Source organism: Onychostruthus taczanowskii, unplaced genomic scaffold, assembly GCF_017590055.1.
Source record: "Onychostruthus taczanowskii isolate IOZ18803 unplaced genomic scaffold, ASM1759005v1 scaffold1, whole genome shotgun sequence".
Classification (NCBI taxonomy): domain Eukaryota; kingdom Metazoa; phylum Chordata; class Aves; order Passeriformes; family Passeridae; genus Onychostruthus; species Onychostruthus taczanowskii.
This window is the reverse complement of record NW_024496525.1, coordinates 24,941,935-24,955,557: the sequence shown is the minus strand read 5'-3', so window position 1 is coordinate 24,955,557 and position 13,623 is coordinate 24,941,935. Positions and strand designations below refer to the sequence as shown.

The following is a 13,623-nucleotide window of genomic DNA, read 5'->3' as shown; positions in this document are numbered from 1 at the left end:
TTTGTAAGCACCTGTGGTGGGAGCCAAATGGGTTTTATTAAACTGTCTTGAACATCTTCCCTTCAGTTCATAATCTCTTTTTCCATCTTTCCTCAAGCAAAGTGAGCACTTTACTAGTTTTGTCTTAGTAAGTTTAAACACAAGAAAGGTTATTCTAGTGTGTCTAGAGTACAGTTCTAAAATTTTTCCTCCAGAGCTTTTTGACAGTTGTTTCAGAAATTAGAGCTTCATACGCCTGTAAACTATTAAAACAAAACTCTAAACCTAGTTTGTTTGTTGCAGTGACTGTGATTTTTTTTGTGCAGTGTTTCAGAACTCAGAGCTTGATACACCTGTAAACTATTAAAACAAAACTCTAAACCTAGTTTGTTGCAGTGACTGCTGTGATATTTTTCATGTGTTTGGGTTTAGAACTACAGAATATGTTTATTTGGAAGTTACAAAATTAAATTCTTGAATTATAATGTGAAGCCCCTTCTCTTCATCTTAAAAGAAAAAAAAAAAAAAAACTCCACACAAACAAACTGAAAAGTAAATTCAGTAATGATTTTCTGAAATTCTAGTTATTATCGGTAAACAACATATTTTTATGATTAAAATGTTTCTGCTTTTTTATATTTTATAGAGAGTTTTCTATATAAAAATTAACCTTTTTTTCATTAAAATTTTAATTTTTTGAAAGACACCATCTCTTTACCCCTGCCCCATCCCCATGTTCCTGGAAAACATTACTAGATAACAGCAGCTCATACTGTCTTTAAACCATTTTGGTCATTTGTAATCTATAGGATTGAACAGATAATTTCCAGCATCTTGTGAAAGTTATTCTCAGTTAGGTTTTTTTCCTAAAAAAGGTGATAATGTGAATTTTTTTATTCTCTTTGTCTTATTAGTTAGTGATTTAAGACCCAGTGCTTTGCCTGGATCCCTCGATGTAAGTCGTTCCATGTTTGATCTCAGGAGCCCACCTCACCGATTCATGAAGGTGAGTTCCCCTTGGAGCCAAGGGTGCCCTGAAAACTCAGCTTACCCAGTGTATCTGTCCCCGCTGCATTGTTTCCAAAGTAAACACTGGAGGGCATTGCACTGTACACTGGGAGGACTGGAGGGAAAATTTCAACATCTTGACCAGCTTCAAGAGGCTTTTTCCTGGTGTCTCTCTGACATTTGCTGCTCTGGCCCAGCGGGGCTGTTGAGAAACCCAAGTAGGCTGTTAGGCAGGACAGGACAGACAGCATGTCATGGTTCATCATCTGGTGGTTTCTCCCGTCAGCTGAGCAGTGGAACAGTGGAAGTTTCCACTGACACAAAACTATGTTTATTTCTTCTATAGTAATCATGTCTTACATAGCAGTGGACTTGTGTGTATATTCATGAGCAAAAAAAAAAAAAAAAGTCTGCTGATCAAAGGGTCCTCTATTAGCTCATTGCATCAAAATAGTAATTGCATGCTGCTGGATCAAGAAACTAGTAAGGAATGAGGCAATTATTTGAAATGGAGCATTTGGTTTTCATCATGTCGTGTCTGATGGTATAATCTCTGGGTTTTGCATGTGTTGCTCTGAATTGATTCCTTTTTTCCTGTCCCCAGAGATACGATTCAGTCTCCAGTGTACCTAGCAGTTCTTCTTCCAGGAAGGATTCACAAGGCAGTAACAGGAGTCTGGGTAATGTATTGTTTGTTTACCTTGTAATGAAATATTTCCCTTTGCACACGAAACATTAAACTGTTTCTACTCTGCTGTTGATGTTTTTGTTTGGTTTGGGGGGTTTTTTTTGAGATGAATCTGACTAGCAGGTCAGCTGGAGGTGACTTGGCCATTTGAAATGAAGAGTTTTGGACTTGCACTGTCCTGTTGTTTGGAGATTAGCAGATGAGACTTTGAACAGTTCTCATGCTTCTGAGAAATTTTTTCTTGGATTTACTGCCCAAGTGAACTAAGAAATTACAGATACATTGTTAGGATAGAATGCAGCACTAGGTCCCAGATCTAGTCCTTTTTCATGTATCAGTATTTTTCTGTGTGAGGTGCCTGAAATCCAATACCCATATTACGCTGGTAATTAGGCAAGGATATTGCATGGAAACCCAGTATCCTTAATTATGAAAGAAAGCTGAAGATGTGGATATATGGCAAAATAAACCCACAAAAATTAATCAAGTCCTCACAAAAGTCACCCTGCTATAAGTCAAAGTTTGATCCAGTCTCCTTCTAAAAGAAGACTGAAGCCATGACCTGGTTCCAGTCATGACAGAGAAACGCTGGGTATTAAATGGCTCTTCTGACTTGGAGACAGCATAATAGTAAAATGTTTACTAGACTGGAATTGAAATCTGAGAAAGAGACCAATTTATAAACTTAACAGTGAAAGAGATTAGGGGAAGTGAAAGGATATAAATGTGTTCTGGGTATCTCAGGAACATGCTTTTTTTTCTTTCTTGAAGTTGTTTGAGTATAACACAAGTTATTCAATTCAGTAGAGATAACCCAGGCACGTGGTGTGATTCTTGGTGTGGTCTCTTGTGCAGGGCCACAAGTTGGACTTCTGTGATCCTTAAAGGTCCCTTCCAACTCAGGATATTCTATGATTACATTATTCTTTTAGCCATGCAGAAGGTCAGGTCACTGGACTTGGTGGATATTTTGTCCTTGAAATGTAGGTGTTAAAATATTTCAAACTTATTTTGAGAGAGGTTGGCGAAGATAAGCAGTTCACTTACTAATGAGGTCCCTTATTTCTGGAGTGAACTTTTAAGATCCTGCTTTACTTGTAAAAATATTAATTGGCTTTCTTCCATAGATACTATCACATTATCAGGTGATGAACGAGACTTTGGAAGACTGAATGTGAAGTTGTGTTACGTTTCTTCTGTAGAACAGATTTGGATCACAGTTTTACATGTAAGCAAATATTAATAGGTCAGTTATTTATTCAAATAATGACTATTCAATAGCCAATGACTCTTCTACTATACTTAGTGGTAATCGTCATAAAATTTGTCTCTATGTTACTTCAATAAATACTTTTAGGAAAACAATTATTTATAAGTGTTAATATAAACAAAGTCTATATGTAATAAAAAATGTAATACTAGGCTTCAAAGCGTCTTCCTCCCCTTTAATTTTTTTCGTTTGCAATCTCTTTTCTGCTGAGATTAAGAAGAATTTAATAAGAATGAGTATATATCTCCTTATGTTACTACACATATGTTAACATAGGTTCAAGTTGTGAAGTGAGGAACTACTCAACAGATATTAGAAAGCCAGGCTGGTCACAGGCTGGTCCTGCTGTGGACATTTTCCTGTGGAAATGTGAAGGCAGTAAATGGGAGCAGCTGTGGAGGCACCATTTAAGTGACTTCTGTGATTCTTTGATTTTAAATCTAACAGTTCCTTCAGGGCAGAACCCTAACAGAACTTTGAGGACACGTCACTTCTTGAGGGTTTTTGGTCAGTAAATGTGGTACTGTTTTGGTGGTTTTATATCCTTCCAGAACTGTGAATAATTTTCAGACAAGGGAACTTTGAGTAGACAGAAAACTTGTAAGCACGTCAAATGGTAAGTGTTGCATTGTCTAAACCGACTTTTTTCAATGTTGCAGTGCAAAGACCTGAGCTGGCCTTCTAGCTGTGGGGAAAATCCTCGTATCTGTGTCAAGGGAATTCTGACACTGCCCAAACCAGTGCATTTCAAATCTTCTGCCAAGGAGGGCTGCAATGTAAGTAGAGGCATGCAAAATACCAAGAAATATTTTTCCCCACAAAAAATAAATGTGACAGATAAATGGATTTTTAAAATAGACCGAACATCCACTGTGGTGCCATATTTGCTGTGGTAACTGCCCAGGTGTGTTTTACTTCTCCCAACTTCTCAAAATCCTGTTAAAAGCCTTTCCACTTCCTCCCCCTATATCCTGCCTTGCATTGTACTCCTGCCCTCCTTCTCTCACAAGCTGGCAAGACAGATATGCTCATAGGGACTGAACCGTGAGCTGCAGGCTGTGGCTGTGGTGGGGGGCCAGAGCTGGGCATACCTGTAGGTGCACATCATCCCAGGGAAGGTAGCTGAGGTACTGCCTCTCATTTGGCAGGAGACAATTTTCATACTTTGTCTCTACAGAAAATAGTAAAAATTGGTCACATGGGACAAGATTCCTGATAGTGGCAGTAAAGGAATATTAAGGGAGTGGAAAGTAAAGCAACATAAATCTCCCATAATGTGAGCCAAAGGTGAAAGAAAATAAAATTAGCTGGAGAGACTGTAACAAAAGGTTTGAGAATCTGTTATCACAATGTGTGTGTGCTGTTGTAAAGCTCCAGAAGAGATGCCACAACTTGTTATGGTAGTGAAAAATAATTACAAACTTCAGCCCTGCCAGGGTGTGACAACACAGGGTGAGTGTGTGTGGACTTTGCACTGTAGAAGCACACTTTTTCATGGCAACCTAAAGTGGTAGTTGGGAGCAGTGGCTATAGAGCCAGGATGCCTTGGTTTCGAGGTTTTGGGCTCAGTGGGATTCTCTTAAAATGATAATGTTACTCATCTGTTTTTCTTTCTAGGACATTGAATTTATGGAAACTTTTGTTTTTGCCATTAAACTGCAAAGCCTGCAGGCTGTCAGATTGGTATTTAAAATCCAGACACAGACTCCCAGGAAAAAAACTATTGGAGAATGTTCCTTGGCACTGCGGGAGCTGAGCTCACAGGAGTCGAATCATTGGCTGGATATATCTCCTCCTTCCAAAGCACCTGTAAGTGCCAATACTGTGAAAGTATGTTCTTATCTCTCCTAGAAGGGGTTGCTGGAAATGAAAGAAAAATAATTCAGTAGTAAAAACTAGAGGGGTTCTCTTTTTTCCCCTTTACCCTACTTCCTTGGAGAAAGGCATTTTGATGGAGAAAAAATGCAGACTTTTGAACTCTGCACATAGCTGTTCTGGTCATAAACTGCAGATGTTTCTAGGAAAAGAGCTAGAGCAAGCTCTTCCACACCATGGCTCACAGCTTGAGGGAGGGACATTCTGGGGAAATGTTCAGCAGAGAACACCGGGTAATTGTCTTTTCTGACCAAAAAAGCATCAGAAGATCCTTAGGATTCACAGCAAGAGCTCAGAGAAAATGGAATCTGCTTTTGTTATGGAAGAAAATTGCTAAGATCTTCAGTGGCCTGAAACTGCACAGACAGCCATATATTTAATGTTCAGATTGCATGCTGTGAAGTAATAATTCAGACAGTTCATTTCCATTAGTGTAATAAGAAGCAGGTGGTTTTCACAGTGGGATTTCCTTTCCCCCTACCCTCACTTTGTTTGTTTCTTTTATAGATTGTGTCTAGACATTTGAATTTTCAACAAATTAAACTTGAATTAGCAATTCAAAAGCAAATTTTATTTAAGTGTGTCTGAGTAATATGAATGATACTCTTGATTTCTAACATAAGTTACACTTGACATTTTTTAGTTCTAACATAAATACCCATATTGCTTCAAAAGCAGTAAGATAAAGTGACAGAGGAAGCTGGTATCCAATAGCCCTCCAGACACTCTGGGATTCATCCCTGTAATAACCTCTGAGACCGCAAACCTTAACCTCTCTGCCAATGGAAAGCCAAAGCTCAGAGTCGACAAAGTGGCTTCCTCACAGGGTTACACAGCAATTTTGTGGCTGAGCTGCAAAGAGAATTTGGGTTGCTTTGATGAACTGGGGCCTGACTTTTCTTTATCTAACCTGTTGCTCTCTTGCTTACTGCATTTTGGTTCATTGAAGTATGTTAAAACTTGAAGGGAACAAAGACTAGCAGAGTCCATTTAAGTGAAGGCTGTCAGGAAATGTGGGTCTCCACTGGCCTCTTCCTGCTGCTCTCATGATGTTCTGAGGACATTAGTGTGTGACAGGAGAGCAAAGAGGATGACTCAGTGCAACTTTGCCACTGGCACAAATTCTAAAAAGGGCCCCAAGATTCAGACTGGAGATCTTGATGCATACACTGTGTGTGTGGCAGTGCTGTATATGTGTGGGCATGTAAAACACGAGTACCTTCACAACACGGGAAACTACACAGTCACCCTAAGCACTCATGACATTGAGTGACAGGGCCTTGTATCAATGGAAACCATTGCTTATATCTCCATATGGCAAAACTCAAAAGTGTGGGAGGGCAACTCTGAAGGTTTTTGTGTCAGTGGAGCTTACTGCTCTCTTACTTCCACATCCAGATTTAGTAAAGTTGCAGTGGCACGTCTGGTTTCCTCTGTATGTGTCTGCTCTTACCACTGCAGAATCTGTACCAGGTAAAAACTGAGGACTAGGTGATTTGGCCAGTATCCCTGGCTGCAGCCCACGAGGGCTATGTGTGCACCACACATGGGCAGCTCGTAGTGGAGCACAGGTACTGCAGCTATGACAAGTGCAAGATGCACTTACTGTGCATCTGCAAGTTCTGTGTACAGCACATTCTTATATTTCTGTCCAGGAAATCCCAGATAGAAATGTGGGAGCCCAACATATGACAAAATTCCTGTGTTTCCTGAGCTTATAAGCAACTTAATCCAGATGTTATGGCAACATTCTTCTGCTTGTAGGTGTGCCGTGCAGAACTTCAAATAGGGACTTGTTTTCAAGCAATAAACAGGAGGATACAGTTACAGATTCTTGAAGCACAAAACCTTCCTGTTTCATCTACACCACTGTCTTCAAGTAAGTCAGTCAGCTGTTTCATGCCTCCTCTCTGAAAGCACTTGTAACAGGTAAATTGCTGCTCAAATGGGTTGGCAATCCATAACATTCTTTACGAACCTCAGACTAGCACATTGTGTGGTAGATTTCCATTGCCAAGGCTTGTTTCCCCAGATGTCTTACTTGTTTACATTCTGTTTGGTTTGAAGATGTGTGTTTATGTATTTTGGAAGATTTTTATCCCAGTATTAATCCTGACATACAAGAGCATTAGCTTGCACTTGCTGTTTGGATACTGTGTTAATCAGTCCAATATTACCGAACATGTTCTGTTTATGCGACTGGTCAGGAAAGCCATTGTAGAGTTATTTTGGCCAGACTTTTGAGAAATTGATGCAATTTGAAGCATACATATGGATCTTGTTGGTTCCTTTTTGGGCGTGTTGTGAGTAACCCTTTGTGTGCTATGTCTTTTTCCTTCCCATTTCTGCTAGATTTCTTTGTGAAAGTTGGAATGTTTAGTACAGAAGGGATCATCTATAAAAAGAAGACTCGCCTTCTGAAGTCCACTAATGGCCAAGTGAAGTGGGGAGAAATGATGGTTTTTCCAGTTAGCCAAGCAGAACAAGGAATTAGCTTTCTCATCAAGCTCTACAGCAAAAGCTCAGTGAGAAGAAAACACTTCCTAGGACAGGTTGGTTTCTGCTAAACAGCATGATACCCTTTACTTAAAATCCAGTTCCACAGGTTTCTTGGTATGAATTTTAAAATACTTTAAATGAGGTGACATATAACAAAATAGTAAATTCTAGTAAACTCTTCTGTATGTAATCCAAGCAAAAATGGTACTGGGCTCTTAAACATGCACTAGCATGAAAATGGAAGTTGACACTTGATTTTTCTTTCAAAAAGAAATCCTAAAGTCAGTTTTGTGTGGAATATTACTATATGACAGATTCCTTACAAGAGATACAGGATTTCCTGGTTGCCTTTAGCTTTCTAAAAAAAAACCATAGCACCCACAGGAGCTCCATCACCTACAAGGTCCTGTACAGCAAGGGGGTGTTGGTTTACTGTACCAATATTCTCACAACAGAGGTGTGTAAAAGGACCTATCAACAGCTACAATGAGACTCCTTTCCAGGGTAAAACAATGCTGAAAGCCATACAATACTCTATGTATAATCAAGTAATAGTACAGGTGTCCAAACCCAAAATATTTTTAGCTTGCTTTTTAGTTAACAGACACGATTTCAGTAGTATCTCTTTGAAAGCATTTGTGTGATCATATTTATTTAACCACCATAAAACTTAGTAGTCGGGTCTCATTATTCTCTCCATTCTTCTCCCCTGCTTGTTCTAATTTACCATCATCTGTCCTTTCTGTCTCTCTTCTTCTTGATATAGTGAGCCATAGCTGTTCTTAATGCTCTGTGCTTTTCCTGACCCAGTTAAATGCAGTAGCAGAATTTTAATAAATGCATAAATTAATAATGTAGACTAGATTTTGAGACCCCAACTGTAACATCCCATGTCAGATGGAAGACTGTGCTGTCATTAGGTACAAAAAATGGTACTGTCCTATTCGGGTGATGTTTTTTGTGCCTGCTGAAGACATGCAGCTACAGGAGATGCTCATGTGCTAGAAGATGTAGAAATTATGTGCCAGCAAGAGTTATGTGAAGTTCCTCCATTTTTTGTAGCCTCATGTTGCACATGTCCCATCTTCCTGTTGGTGGAATCAGATTTGAAATAGGAAAAGAAAAAAAACTTTTCTTCTTAGCTGTACTGCCTTGGGCAGGGGGGGAAATAACTGAGTATGATTTTGCAGTCATCTAGCAATATGTGAGGTAATCTCAATCTGATTAGTTACATTTTATTGTGTATCTTATTTTTAGGGGGAGGAAAACTTGTGCTCCTCAGAGGTTTATTGGAAAAGGTTGTTTCAGCTCATGAAGGCAGACATTGCCACATAACACATGAAGACATAAAATATGGCTCAGGGAAAAATGTACTTTGAGCAATTGGCTGGGTAGCTGGAAAAAAATGAATATAGCTGGATCTATTAACTTTGTTCTTCAGAGAACGGTGTTTAATTGGATGCTGTTCTAAGCAGACAATACTTAGATTAGCCTGCTTTTACAGGCATGTCTTTAATCATAAGCAAGATGTACATTGAATCTCTGTGGATGAAACATCAGCTGTTTATGGTATTCTGGAAGATATTATTCTCACTTCTTGAGGACTCATGCCCCAGCAGTATAGGCTAAATGTACTTCATGGTCAAGGTTTCTGAGAAGTCTTAAAAGGACTCATTCTTGGAAGACTTGAGGAAATAGAGTCCTGTAAATAACGCTACCTACTTACATAAGCAGAATTCTTTTGGCAGTCGAGGCTGGTGATAATGTTAAGGGGGAAATTTTCCTACTTGTACTTCATTTCCTCATTTAATGGCCACTCTCCACTAACTGAATATTGAGAAGGAACGGGCTCTTACTACGTGACTATGTGTGGTATGGGCATGTTAGTAACCTCTGTGGAATGCAGGTTTGGCCCTGGCTGTGGGAGTGTGCAATTTTAAATGCTCATGAAAGTGCTGGACAGCTCGTGCCGGATGCTGCATGGCTTGGAGCCAGTTGCATCCGAACATCCGATTGAGAGCCGCCACTGGCCTGGGGAGCCCCTGACCCCAGCTTGTGCATTTGAATACAGCAAGGAATGCTTCACTTAAAACATCTTATTAAGTACTGAAACATTATTATGTACTGGGTTCTCTAAACTATTTTAGAGGTTAAATTTAAACACAGACTCCAGCTGAAAGCCAAAATGTTAGCACTAGCAGAACTGTATTTGTTGCTGTTATCCTTTGGTCACAGTCTACACATTGTATCTTGTTCTACACTTCCTTGGTATTTATTTGGAACTAGTAAGTGCTGGGTTTTGTAATCATATCAGGTAAACTAATTTATTTTTTTTCCTTTAATGCAGATCTGGTTAAGTTCTGATAGCAGCAACAGTGAAGCAGTAGAGCAGTGGAAAGATACCATTGCAAATCCTGAAAAAGTTGTTGTTAAATGGTACAGCATTGGTCCATCTTGAAGACTGGAGATGAAATTCAGAACTGATTTTTCTACAGAAATTCATATGCTATCTAAAATAGTATAAATTAAAAATAAAGATATTGTCTGTGCAAGTTCTTCAGAAGTTCCCCACTGCATCATGCCTCTGTGGAAACGGAAAATTCAGTTTCACCAAGAGAAATACTGGCTCAATACTACTAAAAAGAAGACTTGGAAACTGGAAAAAGTGCTCATTTGATTTCACAAAACCCGTCTTGAAAAAAAGATGTTTGCCCCTCTTGGATTTCATAAAAGCACAGAAATTCGATTTTGGAGAGAAGCAGCTTGAATCAACTCTGTTTCACTAGCCACTGGCATCATGCTCTTCTGTTGTGTCTTTGGCAGTCTCCAAAGTCCAGGGAATGGGTTGTGTCAGTGGCTTGGTTCTGGGTACCTGTGAGCATCTGGGATTGTTGACACCATTTGATCAGGATAACATGTGCCTGAGCAAGTGGGGAAGCTGTGGCAGGCAGGGGAAGGCATAAAGGGAAGTAGACAATAAGGCAGTACCTGTAGGCTTTTCTAATCTCCATTTTGGATGAATGGTTGTTCAGAAGGCTGTAGCTTGAGCTTGCCCCCATCCTTTTCTCAAAACAGAGAGATGGAAAGATAAAAGTTCCTTTGACTTTGTGATCTTTACAAGAGGGGCCCTCCAGACTTCCTCTGTTTGGGTAAATTCTGGCTGGAATCAATGGAACAGTACAAAGAGGCAATGACCCTGCCTAGGATCAGAGCCAGTGTTTGTAGATTGCTTTCTTATATAGAATACTTATATGTAAACCACTTCCTATCTAGTCAACACGCTCTAGCATTTTCTTACATTGCCAAAACACAGGGTAACATGTACAAAGGAGTAAGCAAAGATTTACTGACTTATGTGCTTTTTGACTAATTAATTTTTTGATAATTAAAATGCAGCACTGTAAGGGATTCAGACTTTTTTAAAGGACGGGCTGCTACTGCAGAAGTATTTGTTACATCTCTAGGATGCTAAAAAATTATATGTGGGAGTATATTTTTATTACTTGTTTCTAGTAAGAAGAAATTAACATTTTTTATTGCAAACTGTATTTTTCCAACAAAATGCTAAGATCATATTTTCTATTTGTTGCCATATTTTCAGGTGTTTATTCACAGTTATTTTTAAGGGGGGAAGACACCAAGTATATAATTGATAATGTATAAATCTAAAAGCACAGACCTCTTAGCACTACTTCAACTACCTGATTAAAAAATACATACATATTTCATATAACTCGGCTGCTTACATGTGTACTACTAGCTGTCTGGACTGTACAAATATGTATGTTGGTATAGATGCTGAAAAAATCTACCTTTCTTCATAACTTGGATCTGATTCCACCAACTGACAGGAACTAGAGTGGCAGTGAGAGCACTCACTGCTGGAAGGCAAAGGAACATGGGGAGCAGAGAAAATGCTGTACCAGGAAAGCACATCCTCTTCAAGCATACAGCTCAGAGCATCTTTACTTCAAGTTTTTTGTCTTTGAGTGTCAGGAAAAATGGAATCGCATAGAATTTTTTTTTTTTCCATCAATTGATAATTGCAGCTTTCGAAACTTCAACCATCCAGTTTGTTGTTGTTGAAATTTAATATTTTGAAAGCAGAAGGATTTTTACAGACTTGTACATACTCTGCTTTTCAACCAGTCATTATGAAAGAACTGAAAAAAGATTATGCATGTTACTTGGAGAACAAACATTGGTTCTAGCTCTTACTCTTTGCAAACCTCCCAGTAGGCCCAGAGAATCTTGACTGACACTGATAATTTCAGCCAGTTAAATCAGTCGGGAGGAGCCTGGCTGGCTGGGAAAAATAAAAAAAAGGAAGTGGGCTGAACTGATATTTTTGGAGTATCTTTATTTGAATACAGGGATCTTTTTCATTCATTGTGGCTGAACATTTTATTCATTGTGGCAATAAACAAAAGTGCAAACTAACGGTTTCCTGATGCTGAATGCTGTTCTGTTTAAAAGAGAGAACAAGGAATATCCCAGTGTTTTGTAGATTTCAATTACCACAGCAGTGGTTCTACAGCGTTTGCCAACTCAGTGGATGCTGCATAAAATGGATTTTTGGGACACTTGCCCTTCTAAAGGCCTAACTAGTCTCTTCTTTTTTTTTTTTTTTTTTCATTTTTTTTTTCTATGTTAATATGTAATCTATATGTTTATAATAAAATCTATGAACAGCAATTATTCCTTTTCCCCCAATTGTTTAATTGTTTATACTAATGTTTAGCAGCATCTCGAAGTTCAATTCCTACTTTTTTCTCTGAGAAAATTCCAGCTAACAAACACTGTTCTGTGTAGCGCTGTCTGCAGGGGAGTTCACTGCTGACACATGGAGGAGATCCCTAAAGGTTCTCCATGCAAGGTGCACACAGGTACTGCAGCACCCTGAAGAGCTGCTCTGAGGCACTGCCTCATCCTGTGCTCATTCCCAACCTTTGGCATGTTCTGCATTTGTGTGTGTTCATCTAAGGATTCAATGAATTAACAACTGACATGCAAGAAGAAGGAAAAAAGAGGTGTCCTGGGACTCTCTTCTATTGGTCACAGCTGTATGTTGTCCCTCTAAAGCATCCTCAGCCAGAATTTTGATTGTTACATCCAAGTTTACTGTCATTGAAAATACTGTTAAAGCTATTTTGCCAGTTCACTTTATTTGTAGATAAAAGGCACACATGGTTTATAGTGGGATTTGCTCTTGCTTCTAGTCAGTGACTCACCCAGTTTCCTAACCTAAAGCAATTCTTATTAAAGCAGCAGAGGTTCAGAGATGCACCAGTTTTATTTTGCTCAGCTCCAAAATGGATGTGGATGAACTGGAAGAACAGTTATGGTCTTATATTAAATATTCATACAGAGGTCTGTGCCTGCATAGTTAAAAACCAACCACAGACTAAGCTTGATCAGATTTTCCAAAAAGTGTGTGTATAATTTCACTGGTTAAGCAAAAAATGCTTTTTATTTATTTATAACTAATAGCATTCTGTTTGTAAACAAGGTTAACAAAGGTTTATTTTTCAAGTTTTTATGTCTCAGTGACACACCGTGGCATCCTTTTTAAGGAAAAAAATGTGAGATTCTATCTCAGAAGATGAGTGGGTGTAACAGTTTGTAAACCACATTATCATACAATATTATGTGAAAAATAATTTTATTTGAGCATCTGATCTTATGTGATTACAACATAAATAGAGCCATGTTGTTAAATCCATTAGGCATCCATGGTTTTTCCTTTTGTTGGCAGAACATCTGAATAAAAATAAAGGTGATTTTGTAAGCATTCAATTAAGTACATATGCCGTTTGACTCCAAAATTGTTTGCCTGATGAAAGTTCCCTTTAGAGTTATGAGTTGATTTTGCAGCCAAAACATAAGCTTGTCTAGAAGTTTGGGGCAGGGTTGTCCCACATCTTATTTTCCTCTTGCCAACATATATATGACATGGCTGCATAGTTGTGGAATATACCCTCCTTGTTTTTCCAGCTTCTGCTGCAAAATTACATCACCATGTAAATACAGCCCTGTACATGATCTCATGCTTGGTGCATGGAAAAAGCCATCACTAAAATCAGCACCATGTTTCACAAGCACTGCTCCAGCACATGTACGTTCTTTTCTCCAGCTTGCACTGAGGAACAGGCCCTTGGCTCTCAGTCCATGGCAGCACTCCTGCTGTGCTCAGCAGAAGCAACCAGTCTTCAAAGCTACTTTAGTGATGGTATGATTTATCTAACAAAAGGTTACGCACAGCTTTTTTAAAAATCTTTTTAAAATCAATGAAAATCTCTTCACA

The 13,623-nt window shown here is 38.8% G+C and overlaps 1 protein-coding gene across 6 annotated transcripts in view; it reads left to right on the top strand.

The window, feature by feature from the left end:
* TC2N (tandem C2 domains, nuclear) overlaps window positions 1-13,393 on the top strand; it is a 32,484-nt gene extending 19,091 nt beyond the window's left edge. For all 6 annotated transcript variants that reach the window (XM_041401232.1, XM_041401249.1, XM_041401209.1 and 3 more), the window contains 8 exons: window positions 894-985; window positions 1,592-1,667; window positions 2,803-2,903; window positions 3,605-3,721; window positions 4,563-4,754; window positions 6,585-6,699; window positions 7,173-7,372; window positions 9,667-13,393. In XM_041401232.1, the coding sequence (XP_041257166.1) occupies window positions 894-985; window positions 1,592-1,667; window positions 2,803-2,903; window positions 3,605-3,721; window positions 4,563-4,754; window positions 6,585-6,699; window positions 7,173-7,372; window positions 9,667-9,777 (1,004 nt within the window). In that variant the 3' untranslated portion in view covers window positions 9,778-13,393. The remainder of the gene's footprint in view (window positions 1-893; window positions 986-1,591; window positions 1,668-2,802; window positions 2,904-3,604; window positions 3,722-4,562; window positions 4,755-6,584; window positions 6,700-7,172; window positions 7,373-9,666) is intronic.
* Window positions 13,394-13,623: the final 230 nt, after the last annotated feature.